The following is a 25,059-nucleotide window of genomic DNA, read 5'->3' as shown; positions in this document are numbered from 1 at the left end:
CAGGGGGCATGGGTTTGATCCATGCTAGGGGAACTAAGACCCCTGCATGCTGCGCAAAAAAAAAAAAAGATTCTCTCCCCTCTACTTTCTCTAAGTTAGGTTCCTAGACTTATAAAACATTTTTTTCTTTTATTTTAATTAAGACTACTACATTTATTTTTTTCCAATAGATACTACTTAGTATTAAGAGCTCTATTTCTTTGGAACTAATTTCCTTTATAATTGGAAAAACTAAAATTGTTCATGAAGTCAGAAAGAAATATATGTAGGAAGAAAAACAAATGGATACCTCAAACGGCTCATAAAAGGAAAAAAAACAAACTCAGTCGTAACCAGACTTATGAATTCCTTTTGGTGATCTTAAATACTGATAAGTATGTCAAGGTAGGAGAAAAGAAAGCAAACCTTTCTGGAACCTTCATTGTAGTACAATGAAAGCATTTGCTTACTTCTAAATGATTTGCATACTGGTAGGACTGAGTTACACTTCTTTACATTTTAATCTATATGCTAAATATAATTCAGTAAAAATGTTATCTATATCTACATGCACGCTTACTTTCTAGTAAAAGGCTATATGAAAATTTTGGCTTTGAAACTAGGATCGTAGAATTCTGGTCCTAAATTTTAAAAAGCCAAGGAAAGACCATTAAAAACTACACATACATAATCTTAGGCTGTTCTTAGCTAATTTCTCCACAAAGCAAAAATGGTAACGATTATAATGGTTCCATCGTGGAACAGTTGTACAGCCCAGAATGCGTGCTCCTCTAGCTCCTAAATTTCCTCTCCAATTCTTTAGCTTTTTTGTTCTTTTGTTCCACTTCCTGGGAGATTTCCTCAACTTCATTTTCCAACCCTTCTATTAAGTTGCTCATTTTTGTAAGGGTATATTCGATTTACAAGAGCTCTTTGCTGTGTGATTTTTTTTTTTAAAAAAACATCTTTATAATTGCTTTACAATGGTGTGTTAGTTTCTGCTGTATAACAAAGTGAATCAGCTATACATATATATATATATATCCCCATATCCCCTCCCTCTTGTGTCTCCCTCTCACCCTCCCTAAGCCACCCCTCTAGGTGGTCACAAAGCACTGAGCTGATCTCCCTGTACTATGTGGCTGCTTCCCACTAGCTATTTTACATTTGATAGTGTATATATGTCCATGCCACTCTCTCACTTTGTCCCAGCTTACCCTTCCCCCTCCTCATGTCCTCAAGTCCATTCTCTATGTCTGTGTCTTTATTCTTGTCCTGCCTCTAGGTTCATCAGAACCGTTTTCTTTAGATTCCATATATGTGCATTAGCATACGGTATTTGTTTTCTCTTTCTGACTTACTTCACTCTGTATGACAGACTCTAGCAAGACCTGTATGCAGAAAGCTATAAGACACTGATGAAAGAAATTAAAGACGATACAAACAGGTGGAGAGATATACCATGTTCTTGGATTGGAAGAATCAACATTGTGAAAATGACTATACTACCCAAAGCAATCTACAGATTCAATGCAATCCCTATCAAATTACCAATGGCATTTTTCACAGAATTAGAACAAAAAATTTTACAATTTGTATGGAAACACAAAAAGACCCCGAATAGCCAAAGCAATCTTGAGAAAGAAAAATAGAGTTGGATGAATCGGGCCCCCTGACTTCAGACTATACTACAAAGCTACAGTAATCAAGACAGTATGGTACTGGCACAAAAACAGAAATATAAATCAATAGAACAGGATAGAAAGCCCAGAAATGAACCCATGCACATATGGTCACCTTATCTTTGATAAAGGAGTTAAGAATATACACTGGAGAAAAGACAGCCTCTTCAATAAGTGGTGCTGAGAAAACTGTGTGAATTCTTAGAATCGCATCTTGATCCTTTTTTCATGGACACGTTATTTTATCTTAGGATATTGATAGTTTTTTATTACTTGAAGTTTTCTTCTCCAGGCATATTGTTTCCTCCCAGATGCTGTCTGCTCTTGGTTCTATTTGTCTGTTATATGAAATGCCTTCCTTACATATGGATCTTTGGGTGCCTGTTCAAGTTTAAGAACAGGGCTCTAATGTTATCTGGGAATTTCTGTAGGTGTGGGTGGGACTTGGTGGGTGAGGCTTTTTTTGTGAGGTGCTCTGGCCAGCCTGTTTCATTAGGGGGAAGTACCTTAAGTCTTTTATTTTAGGCTAGTCAGATTCCCAAGAAATTTCTTCAATTGTCTGCCTTCCGCCAGAAGGGACAAAGTCAGCTGCCAGTGTCTGGGAGCACAGGGGGAAAGAAGGCTGGTGGACACTCTACGGCCAATACAGAAACTTCCACCAACCTTCCTTTCAGTACAGTAGCCTCACTCTCTACTGTGCCTGGTGTCCTAGCCTTCTGCAGGGTGATGGAGGGGCAGCTGGCTGGCTACACAGGGGAGCTGAGTGGGTCTAGAAGTCTGATGCTTTGTCTTTCAACTGAACCTACATTTTTAGCCCCATTTCACTCCCCCTTCCAGAGGTTCCTTGTGCCAATTCTTCAGCCTTTGGCGGGGGTGGGGGTGTCTTCAATGATGAAAACTGGGTTCTTAGATTTTCCTACTGCTGACCTAGGATCCAGCCTTCTTGGGTCTGCTAACTCAATCACAGTCTATCTGCTTTCCAGCATCCACAATTTTGTTACTGTTGATGACTCTTCCTTTTCACCCTCATGGGCTTATGCCATTAAGAAAATCTCTTTCCTGTCATTTTAGTGGAGACTTCGGAGCAAATGCACCTAAATATGTGTTCAATATACCATGTAGTTACGGTATATTGTTCAAATTTCTAAAAATTATTAAAATTTTTAAAGAAATTCTCATACCAGTAACGAAGATTTTCTTAAGTTTTAGATCACAAAGCATCTTTAACATGCATTTTCTTTGAAACTGATGACAACTATGTAATGGTAAAGATTTGTTTTATAGATAAGAAAAACAAGAAAAACGAGAGGTACACATCCTTTATTTAAAGCAAACAGAAAACGTATGTGCCAAATCTAGACTTTTTTTATAAGAATTTATTAGAAATGTTAAAAATCAAGAAATCTTGCATAAAAAAATCCAATTTTCAGCAGCTTGAAAAATTGGAAAATGGGGCAACACTGGGCCCACACTCCCCATGGGGACAACCATTTGGAGCTGAATCTGGGCTGCCTCTTTCAGGTGGGGCTGAGCCCTCCAATTCACCCCACCTCCACCCAGCTACTTCACTCATGTGTTACCAGGAGACATTTGTTTTGTTTTGTTTTGTTTTGCGGTACGCGAGCCTCTCACTGTTGTGGCCTCTCCCATTGCGGAGCACAGGCTCCGGACGCGCAGGCTCAGCCGCCATGGCTCACGGGCCCAGCCGCTCCGCGGCACATGGGATCTTCCCAGACCGGGGCACGAACCCGTGTCCCCTGCATCGGCAGGCGGACTCTCAACCACTGCGCCACCAGGGAAGCCCACCAGGAGACATTTGAATTTGAGGCCAGAAAGAAAGAAACCACTTTATTTGGAAAGGCAAAATGGAACTCAATATATATGCAAAAATAAATCTATAATGCAAGCCACTTCTCTGGGTCCACCCAGCGTCCACCTTGTCTAGGTTAAAGGGGTACCTCAGAGATGAGAAAAGTGAGTAACAGGCACAAATGCAGAGAATATGCATATTTTGTCTCCTTTCCCCCACACAAGCTGCATATACTCGTGTAAACATTTTTGATTTGTAAAACATGTCTAGTACTGCAGACAAATGTGCTGGGACGAAAGGAAATGAAGTCACTAAAACAGCAACAACAGTAATTTACCTGGCTTGGTTCATCAAGGTCGCATTTGATGATAAATTCCCACAGGGCCTCAGGTGAGGAGGAGGGGATAAGGATATCCAGGTGCACAGGGGTTACGGATTTTTTCCTACTTACATCCATAAAGGCTGCTCTTTTTCTTTTTAAACCTACAGCAAAACTGAAAGAGACATTACACTCCAGTTTAACTTTAAATTTTATTCCCAGGATCCTCTAAATAAAAGCAGCTCTCAAATCCTAGCTCCAGTTTAGCCTCTAACCAGCAGGGTACTTGGAAAGAGTCTACCTTTCAGAATCGTGGATTCTCTATCTGTGATTGAAGATGCAAATTACATCCCCGACTCTGCTAATCTCCTGGACCTCTTCCCCTGTTTCTTGCACCTGAAAAGAGTCTCTGATGGCTCCCCAGTTGGGCTGGAATATCCTGGGGTTTTTTTGCTTTTTTTTTTGGCATGCCTAGCATTTGTGGAAAAAGAAGATGCCCTAACCAGCTTCAGAAGGCACAGAACTAGCTTTTTAAAGTGGAGTAAGTTCTGCTGGCTCAGAAGGATCTCAGTATTTTGCAGATCATTTTGCTCTCAATGGTCCTTAAAGAAGCATTTGCCTAGCTATCCCAGCCTCCTGCAGAAGGGGACTGCCCTGACATTAAGGCCATGTGAGTGGGTGGAATTACAGGGGTGACCGGTCAAGCCAATCCAGACAAGGAATCATTAACCGGTTGGAGGAACCAGAGCCACAAAGAGTGAGTGCTGTGACTAGGGCTGGTTCTCCATTGTTCATGAATTTACTGAGTGCCTACTCTGTGCTAAGGCACTGTTTTTAAGCACTGGAGACCAAAATAAAAATTGAGATGACTCTTGCCCTCAGGGTTTAATATAGTAGCTCTTAAGTCAGGATTAGAGCAGGGGTTGGCAAACTATAGCCCAGGCAGGCTGTTTTGTCAATAAAGTTTTATTGGAACGCCAGCCATGCTCATTCGTTTAGGTATCAGTCACCGATGTTTCTGCACTACAACAGCAGGGCTAAGTAGTTGCAACAGAGACCATATGGCCCGCAAAGCCTAAAATATTTACTATCTTGCCCTTTACAAAAAAGTTGCCGATACCTGCGTTAGAGGAAAGCACTGACATATAACTAAGAAATGAGACAGGTAGTCAGGGAACATAAATGATTTGCATAATAAAATCTCAAAGAGCAAGGAGGCTGGTCGAACTAACAAAAGCATGAATTTTATGAAGCTTGACACCTTTGAAGAGATAAGTCAAAATAAAGTTGCTTCTAAAATGCAAATTAACTATATGCACTGGTTTAAAACACACAAACAACTTAAGGCAAGCCAACCACTTGATCTGTGCAAATGGAAAAAGGGATCAGTTCCAACTTCTAAAGGAAACTGGTTGTGATGAGTCCAAATACAAAAGCAGGGATACTGTCATTTACAGGTGCTCTACAGGATTTTTCAAGGGTAATTTTGACTCTGCTTGATTTTTCCTTTAGGGCACACTCTGAACTTTGGAACCTAATGCATGCACAGGGTCATGACTTCACAGTACTTAACACTAACATGCTAAAGCACCTGTCTTAATGAACAGGTAAGAATGGTTTGTATGGAAATTTCCTGGATGCCCAGTGGTTAGGACCCTGAGCTTCCACTGCAGGAGGAACCGGATTCAATCCCTGGTCGGGGAACTAAGTTCCCACAAGCCGAGTGGTGCGGCCAAAAAAAAAAAAAAAAAAGAATGGTTTGTATGTTACGCTCTGTTTTTTTTATGTTTTCATTTTTAAACAAAGGAAGAGAGGCTGCTTTAGTAGCACTTGGGGTTGATCAAAGCAGTCTGTTTTCTTTGCTATTTGAAACACCAACCGGAATCAAACTGGTGTTAAATCTGAATTCCTTCTAAAGAGAACGCTCATTAAATACAGATAGCCATAGCCTGGCCCTGGGGAAACCACTGGAATTAATGAGTGTTTATAGTTCTTGACCTTTCATTCTCCAACAGCTTAGACAAATCTCAAGGGACCGCTGCTGAAAGCATCCTGCTGCAAAAAAGAAGAAAATCACCAAAAGCTTCAAGCAGAAAATGCCAAGAACAGGGGTTGGGGAGCGGGTTCTTCATAAGAACACCAGGTGCTAAGAAAATACGGAGGAATACGGTACAAAGGGTACTTCAGTATATTGTGGATGCTGCCGCTGAAATGCAGGGTACATGTCCGCTTGGAGGACAGGCTCCAACTTTCCAAGCCACTGTCCTTACATGTAAAAGCTCTGAGGTGCACCCGAAAAGGTGCACAGTAGCTGATGCAGGAGTTAGAGGTAGTAAAAGTGTGCATAGAAAAATCAAACCTGTTTTGTAAAGCCCACTGTAGACAGCATGCATCAGAATAGAATTTGGCTGTATTCCAGAAAATAAGCTTATTTTCAGGAAGGACATTAAACTAAAAGATTAGAAAACATGGGAATTCCCTGGCGGGCCAGTGGTTAGGACACGGCACTTTCACTGCTGAGGGCTGGGGTTCAATTCCTGATTGGGGAACTAAGATTCCCCCCCCCAAAAATAAAACAGTGTGCGGGTCTTCTCCCATGGTAGAAGGGGGCCTGGGTGATGTACAGTCTCACATCCACCAAAAAACGCCAGCACACTTCCAAATGCTCTAAGAAGGCTTTGCACTAAGTCACGACACTACATGCCCCATGGAAAGTTAACGTGCAGCTCTACTGTACCCCATTGCATCCTTACTCAGGAAACACAGGCTCTGTGGTCCTGAGATTTCAGCCCAGCCTGAAAAGGCTGATGAGCAAAGCCTTTGTATTTTCCATCCAGGAGAGAAAAGATACATTTTCTTACATCTCATGACAAAAACCAACAATAACAACAACAAAACACAGAAGAAGAACCTCAGAGAGATATGTTGGTTCATTAGGCTGCTTTTTCAATCCCCCTCCCCCAAAATGCTGCCCTAGGGGACAGCTGCAGTGTCTCCACTGGTAGCAAAGACATTTTCAAGAGTCAACAATAAAATACAAAAGTTGATTTACAACACACTAAAAATATTTGCCTCCTCCGGCCCCAAAACAACCCTAAATAAGTAAAGAAGTCTTTTTCTTTCCCCCACTCCTAGCCCTTTAGCTTGCGACTGGCTGGCAGTGATTTTTCCAGCAAGCTATTCCTCCATCTGTGCCCAGGCCTCCTCGGCTTTCTCGTAGTACTGGTTGGCCAGCCGGCCCTTCATGGCTTCCATTGCTGCCTCGGCTGCCTTGGTGTACAAGTCGCCTGAAAGAAAGTGAAGGGGTGAAGCACCTGTTATTTTTGCCACCCAGTGTCCCCGACCCCCTCTCTAGAAGATCGCCCTGAGGTTACCCTTTCTTGCCTCTCCCTCCACATAACCTGGTTGGGGCTCTGGGTGGGCATGTGATTCAAGCCTGGCCAATCAAAGCACTTTCTCATTCCCCACCAGGCCACAGGGAGTGGTCCACATTTAGGCACAGCCAATCAGAGTGAGCCATCTCAATAAGCACAGTGATTGGTTTAGGGATGGGTAGGTGATTCCAACTGAGCCAATGAGAATCAGGCTGAGGGCTTTTACAGGGCAAATTGGGAACATATGAAAGTAGAAAAGATAAAGTATAAGAAATAAAAATTATGAACAACCTCACGTCAGTTCTGGACAGGTTTTGCCACCAAATGAATTTGTGCAAAACATATAAAAACACTTAGTTTTCAGAGCTTTTTGGATTTAGAAGTTTCAAATAAAGGATTGTAGAGTTGCAGTATTATTTGCTTGATTTTGTTACACCACCTTAAAAAATAACTTTTAAACTTAGCCTCATCCTATACCTGTGAAATCAGGAGCTCAGTATGTCTATCATGTTATTTAAAAAAATACATATAGGGACTTCCCTAGTGGTGCAGTGGTTAAGAATCCACCTGCCAATGCAGGGGACACGGGTTCAATCCCTGGTCTGGGGAGATCCCACATGCCGCGGAGCAACTAAGCCCATGCACAACTACCGAGCCTGCACTCTAGAGTCCGCGAGCCACAACTACTGAGCCTGCACGCCACAACTACTGAAGTCCACGCACCCTAGAGCCCGCACACCACAACTACTGAGCCCGCGTGCTGCAACTACTGAAGCCCGCGTCCCTAGAGCCTGTGCTCTGCAACAAGAGAAGCCACCGCAACGAGAAGCCCACGCGCTGCAAGGAAGAGTAGCCCCCGCTCATCGTAACTAGAGAAAGCCCACATGCAGCAACAAAGACCCAATGCAGCCCCAAAATAAAAAAATTAAAAAATAAATACACATATATATATTTCATATATATATATGTGTGAATCAACTGATGAATGTATAAACAAAATGTAGTATCTATACAATGGAATATTATTCAGCAATAAAAAGGAATAAAGTACTGATACATGCTACAACATGAATGAACCTTGAAAGAAGCCAAGACACAAAAGGTCACCTATTATACGATCGCATTTATATGAAATGACCAGAATAAGTAAATCTATAAAGATGAAAAGTAGGTTAGTGGTTGCCAGGGATGGAGGGAGGGGGAAATAGGAAGTCGCTGCTAACAGGTACCAGGTTTTGTTCTGGCGTAATGGCAATGTTCTGGAATTAGGTAGTGCTGATGATGGCATCATACTGTGAATATACTAAAACCCACTGAACTTTACACTTTAAAATGTTGAATTTTATGTTATGAAAATGTCAGCTCAATTTGTGAATTAAAAACAAACCTCCCAAACTCCTAATATTTGACTATTAAAATATAAAAATGTTCGTCTGCATACCAACTGCATAAAGCCCTCTTCTAAGCCAGCATTATATGGGTATCCAGCCTGGCAAAAATACAGGGCCAGTACAAATCTTTCTCCCAACCAGAACTGAAAGAAGAGACTCAGTCTTGCATGTTGTTGTAACTCCCAGCGAGACAGGAATTACGTCTCTCACTGTCTAGCACCGTCCCACCCCAGGGGCAGGTCTGCCAGGCCCTACCTGATCTCTGCGGGTTCTTCTCCAGCCCGCAGCCGCCTGTGAACAGCATCTCTGCTTCCCTGGCCAGCAGCAGGTACCGGGGCTCATCGTGCATCCCATCATACTCCCCACCTTCATCACAGTCAGTCGTCTCCAGGGCAGTGTTGTACCAGAGTAGAGCCTCTGGCCAGCTTTGGGACCTTGCCAAGAGACACAGAGGAAAAGAGGGAAGTTACCATAGCAGCAAGGCAGGAAGGAGGAGGCCCATCAGCAGGCAGGGTAAGTCAGGAATCCCTATGGGGTCACCACCTCTGACTCAGGACCCATAGGACCCAATGCCACCACATCTAAAGGGTGTCATGATTGTAGATTTACATATTTATTACAATAGTGGTCAAGCAGTTTTCCCTAAAAAAATTGGGATAGTACAACAATTTTCCAACAGATGGAAGTAGAGCATCTTGAAGAAGGGGAACATTTTCCTCATTTGTACAAAATCACCCTATGGGAATTCCCTGGTGGTCCAGTGATTAGGACTCAGTGCTTTCACTGCCGTGGCCCAGGTTCAGTCTCTGGTCGTGTAACTAAGGTCCTGAAAGCCGCATGGTGAGGCAAAAAAAAAAAAAAAAAATCACCGTATGGGTGATTTTTGCATTAGCAGTGGCTGGTATCCCAGCCAATTTGCCCTGTGACTCACACAGGAGAGAAGGTGGGTGGGGGACTCTTTGTCGAGGCCTCCAGAACCTTCTCACAGCAGTCATTCAGCCCCATCTTCTGCTCTGCCTCTTCCGGCCAGCTCTAGCTCTACTCCAGCAAATGCAGAGTTTACCCGGAAGAGCTGACTTCCCTCTTCTGGCTCTGCCCTCTACCCTCAACCCTTTCTCCTACTGCAGCACATGAATGGCCAAACCACCAAGGGCGTATGCTGAATTCAAGTTCCAGCTGAATCTGAACAATACAGAATAAAGAGCAAACAGGGCAGTGGGCTCTTTTCCTTGGGGTGTACTACTGCATATTACCAAACATGTGAGGAACTATTTAGAGTGCATCAGAAAGGAGCAAAGAGAGACACAGAGAAGAAGGTCTATGGGCCTCATGAAACGTTCCAGGAGCGACAGCTATATATATATATATATGGACCTGGCTCTACCCTCCAGTCTTAGCTCCTGTCAACCTCCTCCCGTGCCCGGCTCGTTGGGTCACGTTCTCCTCCCCAAACGCGCCAGCTCCTGTCGGCTTTTGCACCTGCTGCTCCCTCTGCTTAGAACGTCCTTCCTTCAACTCTTCCCATACCTGGCTCCTCACCTCTCCAACCTCAGCTCAACTTCTTCAGAGATGCTGTCCCCAAACACCCTATTTCTTATAATTACCTCAATCTGTTCATCTCCTGTTTACCTACTTAATTGCTTATTATGATTTCCCTGACTAGAACATAAGCCCCAAGAAGGTAGGGACCTTGTCTGTTCTATTCACTGCTGCATTCCCAGGGCCTGGCAAACAGCACAGCCTCTCTAAATGTCTGTTGAAGTGGCTGGCTAGGATGGTGTCAGGAGATAACCCTGACTCCATTTTATTTTATAAAAAAGGGAAGTTATTTGAAAATTACTGGTGACACACCCAAAAAACCAGGGTTTTAACAGTGGATTGGAAGCCACTGAACTACATGATCTCACTTCTTTCAGCTTTGACCCTCCCCAGTCTTGAAGGGCAAGGCAGAATCCCCCCAACACATTAAATGTAAAAGGAGGGAAAGGGCCTACTCTCTCCCCACCCACCCCTACCCAGCTCTGCACCCAGTGGTTATTAGCATGTCTACCCTGCCTTGCAATTTCCAATGACTTTTCCTTGTCCTATTAGATGGTAACTTCTAAGGGTATCAAAACCCCTTAAAATGCAAATAGCTGACCCTCAATTAATGCTCCCTGAATGGAAGAGGCTGGAGCTGGTTGGAATGAGGAAGAAGAGTAAGAAAAAGACTATAGCAGAAGCTATAGAAGAAAATCTTGATAGATTTAACTACAAAATATTAAAAACCAGCATGTCCCCAGACCCAATAAACAATGGTCGTTGTGTGGCACATGTGCCATCCCCTGCCCCCCCAAATCTATGATAGCCAGCTCTCTTTTTTTTTTGGCCACACCTTGCGGCATGCGGAACTTCCCACACCGAGGATCGAACCCATGCTCCCTGCAGTGGAAGCGCGGAGTCTTAACCAAAGGACCACCAGGGAAGCCTTTTTTTTCTTTTTTTTAAAAAATTTAACACTATTTTTTTTTTTTTTTTGGTAGCCATCTCAGAAAATTTTTTAAAAGCCAACTCATATACCAGAGTTAACAGTCTTAATATATTAAAATTTTTAACAGGGAATTCCCTGGTGGTCCAGTGGTTAGGACTCCACGCTTCCACTGCAGGGGGGGCATGGGTTCAATCCCTGGTTGGGGAACTAAGATCCTGCATGCCACATGGTGGTGGTGGTGGGGGGAATACATATATATATATATATATATATAAAATTCTTACAAATCAAAACCAAAAATCCTATTGTCTCAAATTAAAAAGAGAAAGTAGACAGAGGACATAAAGAGAAAACACATACAGCAAAGATTTTTTTTTAAGGGCCTCAGATACAGATATTCAATGCCCAGCTCCAGCTCCCCACACCCATGCGGTGGTGCTTCCCCACTGCACTCAATGGGCACCACAGATGTTGGCATTTGATCGGACACAATTGTGTCGTGTCTGTTTTGTTTACCTCCCCTCCACGCCAGTGTAATTCTGAGTCCCTAAGAAGCAGGCTAATGTACAGTCCGCTGGAGGAGAGGTGAAAAGACCTACGTTGTGGCTCCACTACTTGCTGGCTACTGGACTATGGACAAGGCCCTTCACTTCTCAGAACTACAGTTTACTCATCCATAACATAAGCCCCCAAACGCCTGCCCTGTCTGCGTCAAAGAGATGTGTTGATTCATTCATTCAAACAACTACTGAGCCGGGCCCTGCACTAAGCACTGGGCCTGAAGAGATGCAGGAGACCCAATTCTAGTTCTCGGTGAAATAAAATCACAGATATGAAAGTGCATCCAAATATAGGGGAGCATTACTGTTACAACACAGTAGGTAGCCGACAAATGTTTGCATGACATGTAATTCAGGCAGGATGTCATGTATCCGGACGTTTTAGACCCTGAGAGCTTGAGATGACAGACCCACAGCCCTGACTTTCCTTCTAAACCCAGTGAGAGGGACATGAAAACTTGACCCACAGAGGAGGGAACTGCCAAACCGCCCCCATCCTGGAGGTTTAGACAATGAATGTGCCCACCCTGCTCCCTGCACCTGAGGACAACAGGGGGAAGCTGAGATCCACTGGGAGCCACAGAGGGTGAGCAATGGGTCCCGCTAAGAGTTCAATTCCCCCAACCGTCCTCTGCTCCTGGACTTCTGGGACCTCCCACTGGCCAAGCCAAAGAGCCGAGATGAAGCTGCCATTCTCCTCTCTTCCCACCGCCGAGTCCAGTCCTGGCACCCCTGCCAGAGGGATAACCGAAAAGCTGTTGACACCTGCAGGGCTGTAGCCATCAGGAGTCTTAAAACCGCTCTGGAAAACTCACACCAGGCTTGAACTCCCCTAGAGCTTGCTTCCTTCCCTCCCCTCCCTCTCAGAAGTGAAAAATAGTAAGAATAAAAATAAAAGTAGGAAGAATCAATTAAAATCACCCCTAATTCTAACATCTAAGGACCACCACTCTGGACCTGATGCTACATATCCTTTCAAACTCTTTCTCAGGCAAATCTTTACATGAAATGGCTAAGATGCCATTTATCTCTCACTGTATGTGCCAGGCACAGTGAGGATTAAAGGCAGCATCTCATTTAACCCTCATACAATGAGACACAACCACCCTAGGATGCAGGTTCTATAATCGTTTCCATTTTACACAGTGAAGAAACTGAGGCCAAGGAGGTAAAACTACTTGCCCATGGTCACTGGGCTGGTACTCAGGGGAGCCACATCTGGAACTCAGGTCTGTCCTAACACCGGAGGGGAAGCTCCCACCTGCAGCCCAGGTTCCCACCAGTGTCACCTGAGCCATGGCCACAGTACCTGTCTGGGCTGAGGTTCTGGCCAGTGTCAAAGGCTCGTGCCACCAAGATCATGGACTGTCTGTCGCCAGCTTCAGCTGCCTTCAGTAAGTAATTAAATCCTTTGGTTTTATTCTCTTCTGTCTCCTGTTAACACAAACCAAAGACAGGGAGAGAAAAGGAAATGAGGCTTACACGGGAGGGGCTGCCAGGATCTCACTCATCAATCTTTTCCCTGTTTCTTGAATTGTTTTGAGAGCTCCAGGCTGGGGCTGCTGTAGAATTGCGCATCGTGAGAAAGAGAACAGGGCTTCCCCTGCTGCAAAGAGCTCCTGGGGGTTCCCATCAGGCAGGGAGAAATGGAAGCTTAGCTCACTCCCGCTCGCTCTCCTCTATCTGCTCTGATTCCTCCAGAGACCACATCATCTCTCGCCTCCAGCAGGGGCTCCCTGCTTCCAATTCTTTTTACATTTTTTAGCACCTTTATTGAGATATAATTCACATAACATACAACTCACTCATTTAAAGTGTACAACTCGATAGTTCTTAGTATAATCACAGATTGCGCAACCAACACCATAATCAATTTCAGCATATTTTCATCAAGCCAAGAAGGATTCAAAACACCATACCCCCTACCATTACCTCCCAATTGTTCCATCCCACCCAGCCCTAGGCAACCACTACTCTACATGCTGTTTCTAGAGATTTCCCTACTCTGGACATTTTATATAAATGTAATCATATAACATGTGGTCTATGGACTTCCCTGGCAGTTCAGGGGTTAAGAATCTGCGCTCCCCTTGCAAGGGGCGCAGGTCCGATCCCTGGTCAGGGAACTAGGATCTCACGTGCCGCTTGGCTCAGCCAAAAAACAAAACAAAACAAAAAGCATGTTGTTTAGTGTGACTGGCTTTTTTCACTTGGCGTAAATTTTTTTTTAATAAATTTATTTATTTTATTTATTTTTGGCTGCATTGGGTCTTCGCTGCTGCGCGCGGGCTTCCTCTAGTTGCAGCAAGCGGGGGCTACTCTTTGTTGCGGTTCGTGGGCTTCTCATTGCAGTGGCTTCTCTTGTTGCAGAGCACGGGCTCTACTAGGCGCGCAGGCTTCAGTAGTTGTGGCTCGCGGGCTCTAGAGCGCAGGCTCAGTAGTTGCCGCGCACAGGCTTAGTTGCTCTGTGGCATGTGAGAATCTTCCCAGACAAGGGCACGAACCCGTGTCCCCTGCATTGGCAGGCGGATTCTTAACCACTGTGCCACCAGGGAAGCCCTGGGATAAAGTTTTCAAGGTTCATTCATACAGCTTCTATCAGTGTTTCATTCTCTTTCATGGCCAAATAACATTCCATTGTGTGAATGTCTCACAATTTGTTTATCTGTTCATCAGTCATCAGGTGACGGATATCTGGGTTGTTTCCACCGTTTGGCTATTATGAATAATGCTGCTATGAACATCTGTGTGCATAGTTTTTGTATGGATGTATGTTTTTCTTTTGGGGGGATATATATACCTAGGAGTAGAATTGCTGGGTAACTCTATGTTTAGCCTTTTGAGGAGCTGTTTCCCACAGTGGCTGCACTACTCTACATTCCCACCTGCTTCCATCCTGCTTCTCCGATATCCATCCAGAGAGATGCTTTAAGCCCAGGTCAGGTCATGTTACTCTACCAAAGCTGCTCTAAGACTTCCTATCTCACTCGGAGACAAATCCAAAGCCCTCCTATCAGCCTATGAGGCCCTTCTCGACCTTCAGGATTCAAGGAGTGTGGCTGGGACTACCAGTTGTCTGCCATATCCGTTCTCCTCTGCCATATTTTTGCTGGCACATGGCTAACCAGCTAAAAACTACATTTCCCAGCCTCTCTTGCAGCTGGAATCAGCGTCCTAATAACAAGAGGCCTATCCACTCTTTTTTCTTAAATTTATTTGTTTTTATTTTTGGCTGTGTTGGGTCTTCCTTGCGGTGCGCGGGCTTCTCATTGTGGTGGCTTCACTTGTCGTGGAGCATGGGCTCCAGGCACGTGGGCTTCAGTAGTTGTGGTGCACGGGCTTAGCAGTTGCGGCTCGCGGGCTCTAGAGCGCAGGCTCAGTCGTTGTGGCACAGGGGCTTAGTTGCTCCATGGCACGTGGGATCTTGCCGGACCAGGGCTCGAACCCGTGTCCCCTGCACTGGCAGGCAGACTCTTAACCCCTGCGCCACCAGGGAAGCCCGTATCCAGTCCCTCCTGATCTCACTCTCTGTCACAATTTCCCCCCAGCACTTAAGAACAATGCTTGGCACAGGCAGTGCTCAATAAAGGTCAGTTATTTTTACTTCTGTTGGAAATATTTTCATTTGTTAATTATTATCTGTATTACAACCTTATCTGCCTGAAAAGTTTGCTGTTGTGAATAAGAACCTAGGACGGTGCCCAGAGTGTAGGAGATACTCAAAAAGCATGTGCTGGATAAACAAATGTCTTAGCAAGACAACAGGAAAAGGTCCTAAGAATGGGGGCTTTGGGGAAAGCGGGAGATGGGCCAGCAGCCTTTCAGGGCATGTGGCCATGGTTTTCTTTGCTGCCAGATTCTGTCCTGGAGGGAAAGGAGTTTGGGACACCTGCAGATGAGAAAACCGAAATAGCTTCTACATCCCTTTACAAAGGTGCTCGGGTGCAGCTGGTGCAAACAGCCTGAGATCACAGGGAGAGTTACCAGGGAGTCTCAGCGAGAGTGGTCTCCCCAGTCCTGGCCCCTAACCACTCATCCTGGACGCTGGCATTCCTTTATTCAGGCCTCAAACCCTTCTGAGTGTCCTCTCTGTGCCAGATGCTGGGAGAACAGGCCAAACGCAGTGGGTACGCTGGAGCCGGCTCTGCAGGCTTGTGAGAACCGATGTGAAAGCAAGCCAGTCGTAAAACACAGCCATTATTAGAAATTAAATTACGTAAACTTACAATTAAATGAAAGGTAACAAATACCCAAAGCTCATCACTTCCTAACTATTTTACTATGTTTTACTGTTGTCTGTCCTCTTGAGGTTATTTATATCTATTGCAGGGCTTCTCAACCCTGGCACTACTGGCATTTTAGATGATATAATTCTGTGTTGCAGGGACTGTCCTGTGCGTTGTAGATGTTTGGCAGCATGCCTGCCCTCTACCCACTAGATGCCAGTTGCGCTCCCAGAGCTGTGACAACCAAAGATGTCTCCAGACACTGCCAAGTGTCCCCTGGAGAAGGGGGAGGCAAAATGACTGGTGGAGAACCACCAGTCTGTGGAATCTTCATGATGGAAATGCTATGTGGAAACGGTGTGCTGTGGTGCATTTCCTCCAACTCCGTGCTCGGCGATGTCATCTTAGTGCTTGCACGTTGGCCATGGTAGAAGCAGTTATACCACGAGATGGCAAAAAATATTAATAATGCAGACTAATTTGCAAGTGTGCCGTGTCTGTAGCCATTACATTGTGACTAGCACAAGAAACTGGAGAAACATTCTTCAGTATTTAAAACTATCGTCTGATTCAGCAAAGAAGTTGCTCGTATCAGCAGCAAATAAATGAAGTTCCAACTCTGACAAAGGACTTGCTTATTTCACTTTCATCTTACTCACTAAAGTAAGTGAAAGTATCAACCAGTATCTAACGTCAGAACTTCACGCCTCCATCAGCTGCAACCAAAGCTGGGCTACAGACATGAGTTCCACAAAAATTAGCAACGGAAGTCTGTGAGGATCTATCGACTATATAGAATTCACAATAGTTTTATGATTTGTAAACTGTATGCTCCACATTCCTTATATCAGTAAATGTATAATAAACTTACAAGTAGATGTATAATAAACGTACATACATATATGTGCAAACATTCCCTCCCCACCTGCAAGAGCCAGTTGTTAAGCATTTATCAGCGCACCACCGGCTAAATGAGATATATTCAGTCCACTCCTCAGGGAGCACGGAGACGAGAGAAAGAGGAACAAATCATCTGCCTGTCAAAATCCCCTCCCCCAACCAAGCCTGCCCTTCACCATCTAAAACAGGAAATAAAAATGGCTGTAAGTTATCCCTGACCGCACGCCAAAGGATGTATCTGACTGAACCATATGAAACTGCCAATATTCTACCCTCATGACCTATAAAAACGGTTCAACTTAATATGTCCAAGTCTGGTCACTGCAGCAATTTTTGAGATATCATAAGAATGGAACCAACCCAAGTGTCCATCAACAGGGCACAGGTTAAATAAAGTACCTGTACAATGGAATGTTACTCAGCTGTCAGAAAGAATGAGGAAGCTGTCTCTACAGCACTGAGGGGAAAAGTCTGCAGGACACTGCAGAAATAGGGCCTTTCCAAACAGACAGACGTAACTAGTTAAGATGAGGGCAGACTGGAGTAGGGTGGACCCTAAACTCCATAGGACTGGTGTCTTCGTAAGAAAAGAGACACAGAGACACACACACAGAAAAAAGGCCATGTGAAGATGGAAACAGAGATTGGAGTGATGTACCTACAGACCAAGGAACACCCAAGATTGCCTCCAGTCACTAGAAGCTAGAAGATCATGGCCTGTCAACACACTGATTTTGGACTTCTAGCCTCTAGAACCGTGAGAATGAATTTCTGTCGTTTTAAGCCCCCCAGTTTGTGGTTCTTAGTTATGGCAGCCCTAGGAAATGAATACCCTCTTGGAATTACATGTGAGAAACTAATAATGATGGTTACCTGTTAGCAGGAGAATGAGAAGGTGGAGGAAAAGGTGGGAGGGAGATTTTTCACTGTAAACCTTTTCACATTAAAAAAACGTTTCGTCACATGACTGTATTAACTATTTTAAAAAAATCAAGGACTTTTGGGTGCCTTCCCACACTCTCTTCCAGTCTGAGACCCCCCAACCTGCTGGGCCATGGTGAGGCTCACAGAGCAGGGCTGGTGCCCTGTGCCCACACCAAGCCCAGCCTCGTCTGGCTGCAAGCCTGGCCCACGTGACAGAGAGCTGGAGACTTTTATGCTGGGAGCATGTGCACACCAGGGGCCTCTCAACTTCTCTAAGGAAAGGATCACACTCCCTAGGCCACGTCAGGTCCTGTCCACTGTGCCCACGGACCAGGGGAGTGATGAGGGAGCAGACACCCTCACGGATTCCCATCACACCCATCCTGCCCGGGCCCCTCTCCAGCCTCATCTCCTGCACCTTGTCTTCACGCTCCACACTCCAGCCGCACTGATCGCCTCCTGTCTCCCCAGGGCCTGGGCCCGCGCTGTCCCCTCTGCCCACACTCCCCCTCCCACACTCTGCCTGGCTGACTCCACTGGGCCCGCAGGTCTACCTTAGGGATCACTTGATTCATTCGTTCCACAAACGAATGCTGATTATCTAGTGTGTGCCAGGTCTGTTCTAGCCACTAGGGACAGAGCTGCAACTGCCAATCAAGAAACCCCAGCTGCGGCCCTTCCTCATTTATCTGCAGTAGCATCTTCTGCTTCTCCCGCCGCACCACGTCGCAATTGCCTGGGAATGTGACTGTCACCTTCCACTCAGTCCCCAAGGCCGGAGACCAATTCTATCAGCGTCAACTAACTTGGAAGTGCCTGGTCCCAAACTGATGCTCGGGAAATTTCTGAGGCGTAAACCCAGGGAGCGAAGGGTGATGGGTTGCCTGAGCCCCCGCCCCCCCTCACCTTCAGAGAGACGTCCGCCAGGATGTGGTGGGGCAGCTGCGAGTACATGAGTCCCAGGCCCGCGATGGCCTCCAGCTCGCCGAGGTCGGCCGCCTGCTCCAGGTGGAAGATCGCCGACGCCCGGTCCCACTCCTCGTCCTTCTTGCAGAAGCGCCCGCCCTCATGGTAGCGCACCATGGCCAGATGGACCTGCCACACAGACGGCACGTGGGCCTGGCTGCCTGGAGGCCACAGCCGCGGCCGAGGGCCTCCCAGCCAGCCTGGGGGAGGGAGCGACTCTTGGGGGAGGCGCCGGGTTAATGCAGAGAGGGCATCACCATACCTTCCCCAAAATGGACTTCCCGATTCTCTTCTCAAGGTCCAGAGCGTTGAGCCTCTGCACTTCCAGGGCCACGGCTGAAGGCCTCGACAGGTGGAGACGGGAGGAGTTGAGGAGATTCCACTTCTCCACACAGACCTGAAGGGAGGACCGGGCATTTACAGGCCAGAGAAGCGAGGGGCTGGGGATGGACGCACCCTCCCAGCTGTGAAAGTCGGCCTGGCGAGTTAAGGGGCGCGGACCTGTGCGGTGTCAAGTTTTCCTGGACAAACCCGGCTCCATTTCCAGTCACTTGAATTATGCCAGCTTGTGGGCACTGAGGGACACAAGCAACAGGTAGCAACAGGACACAAAGGCTAGCACACTGCACTGCAGCAGTTCAAAGAAGTGTCTCCTCACTTATCCATCTGACTTAGGTCGGGGAGTTTCAACCCTGAGCTGCTCCTCTGCCAGCTCCCCACACAAGGCACCAGAAGAGCCTCACTTCAGACCTGGCAGCAAATCCACAGTGCTTTCCCTGTGCATCCACAGGGTGCTTCAGGAGACGGGCTTAGAAAACACACCACGTCTCCCAGCTAAAAACACCCCTGTCCAAAGTTCTCGCAGGACAGAGCCAGGCTGCTGTGCGTGTATGTCTGTGTGTACGCACACTAAACAGCCTACCATGCACAGGGCATCCTCCACAAAAAAGAATGACCCAGCCCAGAATGTCAGTGGTGCTGGGATCGAACGACCCTGCCTCCGCACCACGCTGTGGCCTTGACCTGACTGAGAAATACCCTGTGGTAAGGAAATACTGCGTGATGAATAATCTGTGTTCTGGAAGCAGCAGGAGTCAAGCCTGCCCCGGGGATCAGGGAAGCCTCCTGGAGAAGGTGCCACTGGGGTCCAGCCTGGGAGAGCAGACAGGCCTGAGGAGGTATGACCACAGGGGAGGAAGGACCTTGCAGGCAGGAGAGAGACTCGCCTTAGCAAAGGCTGGAGGGTGAGAGGTTCAAAATGTGGTTCCGAGTCAGCTAGAGAAGAGCATTTAGGAGGGTGGTCTTTCCCACACCGGCCTGATGATAATCACCTGAGATACTTCTTCCAACTATTAGCCGGGTAACCTGGGGAGAGTCGCTTAAGACTCCCTTTTTCTCATACATCAAAAGAGGATGAATAACATTAGCCTGTCTCAGTGGGTGGCTGCAAAAATTAAATTTTGGGGGGCTGCACCACGCAGCTTGTGCGAACTTCCCCAACCAGGGATTGAACCCGGGCCACGGCAATGAAAGCCCGGAATTCTAACCACTAGGCCACCAGGGAACTCCCTAGACGTAAATTAACGTATACTGGAAGGCGCTGTGGGCTGAAGCCTCCAGGACAGGCCATCCTGATCTTCTCTAATTCTCCCCGCTGATCCCGCAGCGTCACACCCAGGAGCTCAAAAAGTATTTGCCGAGGGGATTGGCTCCTTTGCAAAATCGTCCTTTAGGAGACATGTGGAGCACCTGGGCAGGCAGAAGTGACATGACGTGAGGGGGAAGAAACAGAAACAGAGTCTGAAAAAGGCAAGCACGCAGCCACGATGAGGATTCCTGGGGGCACATTACCCGTCCGGAGCTGCCCAGGCTGTCTTCGTCCGACTCATACCTCCGGTTACCGTTTGAGTGGCCCTGATGGAGACATAGATTAGAGTGATCCAAAGAGCAGCCTTCCTCCCAAGAACCTCCTCCTGGGGAACTGGTCCAGCCCTCCCAGGGGACACTCCTCAGGGAACTGGCTCGGCGCCTCAGGAAGCTGACACCTCCGTCTGCCAGGCAGAGAGGATGCTGGGTAACAGGCAGGACTGATGTGCCGGGGCAGCCGCAGCCTCCCTCTCGCTCTCACCATGTGCACGGACGGAACCGACTCAAAGGCACAGGATCCCAGCAGACAGGCACCAAGAAAACTGAGCCAAGTGCTTCGCTTAGCCAAAGCCCCCATCGCCTGTCTCTATATATTCGCAGTAACAAAGCCGAGACCAAAAGCTCCCGGCAAGACTGCCTGTAATGCGCATGCGCCATTTTGGCACTTGGCAAAACCTCTCAATGGCTGATACTGCCTAAGACCACCCTCACCAGGATGCTGCTGAAAAGATACCGTAAGGCATCTTTCATCCTCTGGAGCCTTCCCGAGGGACTGCTGGAATCCCGTGCCTTTGAGCTGGGCCCTCCCACCTACCAGCACCATTCTGGCCCACTGCCCAGCATCCTCTCTGCTTAGCAACCAGAGGTCCAGCTTCACAGTTAAGATGCGTCCGCCATATTCAACCCTGTGTCTAATCCCCCATGCTTGTCCCCTTACTAAACTTACTACTCCACATTACCGTTTTATCTTCTGCCCTGCAATTATCTTTATCTGAAATGATTTATTTATTAATTTAATTTATGCTCTTACCACCCATTCACATTCCCCCCTCGGCCCCAGCTCTCTATCCTCCTGGACAACTAGGCAAGAGGGGACTCTGTTCTCATTTCCTTGGGGTTCCTTACATGTTCTCGGGGCTCTGGGTCGTCCAGCTCACTCCGCTTCTCACTGGGGTATCCGCTGTCTCCACTGTTCTCAGAGTCCTGTGGAGAAAAGATGGCCCTAGGGTCTCAGTGGTCCTCTGAGTACCTGGTGGTGGTGATATCTGGAATCCCAGCCATTTGCTTTCTCTCCTTTGTCCCATCATCCCACAACATTCTCTTCCTCCTACCCTTGCTGGTTGGGTGACAAGGGAGCGGTAAAAAAATAGTGGCGAAGAATGTGGGCTCTGGAGCCAGACTGCCTAGGCTCAAATCCGAGCTCTGTAACTCACCAGCTATGACTCTGGATAGCTGCTCAGCCTCTCTGAGCTTTGGTTTCCCTAGCTATGGGGATTCATTATAGCTACCTACATCAAGCGGCTGTGAGGATGCAATGAGATGTCACACTCAGAGTGTGGATCGTAGTAAGTGCCATTGTTAAGAGTGACTCACCCATTTCACAGGCAGAAAAACAAAGCCTGGCTTAAAGGATATGACCCATGGATAAAAATGCAGCATTGGAGACGCAGACCTACTAGAGAATGGACTTGAGGACACGGGGAGGGGGAAGGGTATGCTGGGACAAAGTGTGAGAGTGGCATGGACATATATACACTACCAAATGTAAAATAGATAGCTAGTGGGAAGCAGCCGCATAGCACAGGGAGATCAGCTCAGTGCTTTGTGACCACCTAGAGGAGTGGGATAGGGAGGGTGGGAGGGAGGGAGACGCAAGAAGGAGGAGATATGGGGACATATGTATATGTATGTATAGCTGATTCACTTTGTTATAAAGCAGAAACTAACACACCATTGTAAAGCAATTATACTCCAATAAAGATGTTTAAAAAAAAATGCAGCCCTGGGAACAATTATTTACTACAACTAAGCCCTCTGCCAAAACCGCACACATCACCTGGGCATATGTTTTATTCTTCTAGATCTGAGTTCTGTTGTGAAAAGGAACCTGGTATAATTTAGAATCTCTAAAACGTCAGTCATTTGTCTACCAACGTTGAGCTCTGGCCATATCCACATGTCACCTGCATCACTGTTCGGCTAAAACTTCTATTTTTTCCTCCTTCATTCCACTGAGAAACATTTCAAACACACAAATAAGAACAGAGAATCCTAAAATGAACTCCTGTGCACCTGTTGCCAAGTTTTGTCAACTCTTAACACTAGGCCTTAGTTACTTTAGATCTTTTATTTCTAAAAGTTAAAACACTGCTGTTAAAATTTAGACCTCTTATGAGTCCCCTCCGCATCCCATTCTCTTCCTCCTCCAGATAAAACTCTTCTCATGAATTCATACTTCTCTTTTATTATTTTTCTTTAAATAAACCACTTTATTTTACTTAAGACTTTAAATAAACCACTTTATTTTACTTAAGACTATATATATATATATATATATTTTTTTTTTTTTTTTTTTTTTTTTTTTTTTGCGGTACGCGGGCCTCTCACTGTTGTGGCCTCTCCCGTTGCAGAGCACAGGCTCTGGACGCGCAGGCTCAGTGGCCATGGGTCACGGGCCCAGCTGCTCCGCGGCATGTGGGATCTTCCCGGACCGGGGCACGAACCCGTGTCCCCTGCATCGGCAGGTGGACTCTCAACCACTGCGCCACCAGGGAAGCCCTTAAGTCAATATATTTTTAAAAGAAGCTTGGTATCACTACCATAAATGTAAAACCTCGATCAGTCTCCTAGACAGATGGGCACCATGGAACATACACAATGGAATCCTTGGCCTCTGGTCTGGCCAGGATCCACTCCACCCAAAGGAGATGCGTTATTCTAAAAAGGCCCCTGCCCTGGTTTCTAGAAGCACCACAGGCTTCCTACCGCCCTCTCCCAGGTCTTTGTTCTGTGTGAGCCAAATAGCTTAACTATTTCAATTTTTTAAATTGAGGTATAATTTACAGACAACCAAACTGAAGTGTTCAGTGTGCTGAGTGAAAGGCTTTTTTTGAAACTGGATTACAGGCTATACCTAAAAGCTCCGGGCAGCCCCCTCCTCGCACCCACTCTCTGCATGACCTTGGGCCCCGTGTCCCACCCTTGGGAACCACTCCCAAGCCGGGCAACAGAGAGCCTCACTGAAACCCCAGCTCTGCACTCCCCAGGTAGACCTTGAGCAACGCAGCTAACCTCTCCAAACTTCAGTGTCCTCATCTGAGAAATGGTGGAGAATAGAAGCAAAGGGCAGCAGTACAGAGGGTGGGTTCGAGGCCAGATGGCCTGGGTTTGAACACTGGCTCCATCACTGAGTGACCATGAGCAAGTGGCTTACCTTTCTGTGCCTCAGTTTCCCCGTCTCTAAATCAGGGATAATGAGGGCACTGTCTAAGCAGCTGCTAATGCTGGGGATAAGCAGGTGGCTGAGGGGACAGGTGGGAGGGAGACTTTTCACCTTGTAATTTTCTGAATCTTTTCCTTTTCAACCTACGCTGAAATTCTAAAATTCATCCTAGCTCTAGAGTAAAACATAAAACCTATTCTAAAAGGAATAAAAACTATTATCTACTTGTCTCATAAGTTGTTGTGAGGATTAGATGAGAATTATCTACCAAGCTCTTAAAACAGTGTCTGCCCGTAGTGATGATTCCATATGTGTCAGCTATTGCTGTTTTTTGTTCCCACTCAAGAACTCTGAAAAGCCGTCAGGAGCGAAGTTGAACCTTTGGAGCTGAGAGTGCAGCTTAAGATGCTGTGGCCTGTGCAAGTGTGATGTGTCTGTGAAGTCTGTTTAAAACATTCTAATGAATTTTTAATTTGACACCATAATATATGTTTGTCTGAATGCAAAGATGTCATCTACAGCTTCTTACTGCTAGTCACGCAGAGGCTGCAGGAAACCTGTTCTGCTTATCCAAGCTGTGAGCATCACAGCTACCTCTGCTATAAGTTACACATCGGAGACCCAACATAGCCCCCTGTCCCCCGAGATAGCTTGGCCGCACAACGTGTGGCCAAACCAAACCCAGGGCCAAGCCCAGCATGTACCGGAAGGTTGTGTTATTGCTGACTTGGATTCTCTCTGCTTTAACCACCTCCAGGAACTGGAATAGACCCAGCTCTTCCCAGACAAAATGCTGCCCTGGGCAGGAGGCTGGGATTCCCTCCCCCCTGTGCACCTGTATCCTGCTGCCAGTGTCCGGAGCAGACCTGGGTTACCCACCTCTGAATCTGAGGTCTCATCCTCAGTTCCTGGGGGAGGGAGGCCCCTCCTCCCCACCCTGGTCCTCCACCCGCTCTACTCACCCGGTGGTTGTCCAGAGGGTCGTGGTCTCGGGGTGCCAAGTTATCGAGGTCGCTGAACACAGGCCAATCTGAGCAGGGAGAAAATGGAGGAAGGCACCAGCTCCATCGCTGGAACAGTTCACAAGACCCACCTACAGCCTACAGCTGCCACCAAGCCTTTTTTATTTTAAATTTATAAAGTACAAAAATGGGTGAAGAATGTATGTGGTCAGCACCTGGGGGGACACAATTCTTCCTCGAGAACTTACCCAGAGTCTCTACTCGCCAGCTGTGGGGTCCTGAGCGAGCAGCTTAACAGGTGTGCCTCCTTGGGTTGTCGTAATGTAAACACAATTGTGTCATGTATTGACAAGCACCATGTGCTTGACCTACGGTCAAACCTCAGTGAGGTGCAGTTGTGAAGGAAG

General features: G+C 46.6%; 1 protein-coding gene across 1 annotated transcript in view; it reads right to left on the bottom strand.

Annotated features, from left to right (window-relative positions):
- Positions 1-2,933: 2,933 nt before the first annotated feature.
- EEF2K (eukaryotic elongation factor 2 kinase) overlaps positions 2,934-25,059 on the bottom strand; it is a 63,775-nt gene continuing 41,649 nt past the window's right edge. Inside the window, exons 11-18 of the mRNA XM_060031883.2 lie at positions 24,653-24,720; positions 21,374-21,451; positions 20,453-20,515; positions 18,864-18,998; positions 18,542-18,730; positions 12,895-13,019; positions 8,811-8,989; positions 2,934-7,077 (exon numbers count right to left, since the gene is read on the bottom strand). Coding sequence (XP_059887866.1) covers positions 6,968-7,077; positions 8,811-8,989; positions 12,895-13,019; positions 18,542-18,730; positions 18,864-18,998; positions 20,453-20,515; positions 21,374-21,451; positions 24,653-24,720 — 947 coding nt within the window. The 3' untranslated portion in view covers positions 2,934-6,967. The remainder of the gene's footprint in view (positions 7,078-8,810; positions 8,990-12,894; positions 13,020-18,541; positions 18,731-18,863; positions 18,999-20,452; positions 20,516-21,373; positions 21,452-24,652; positions 24,721-25,059) is intronic.

This window comes from Delphinus delphis, chromosome 15 (assembly GCF_949987515.2).
Source record: "Delphinus delphis chromosome 15, mDelDel1.2, whole genome shotgun sequence".
Taxonomy (NCBI): domain Eukaryota; kingdom Metazoa; phylum Chordata; class Mammalia; order Artiodactyla; family Delphinidae; genus Delphinus; species Delphinus delphis.
Note: the sequence above shows the minus strand (reverse complement) of the source record. Positions and strands in the feature narration are given on the sequence as shown.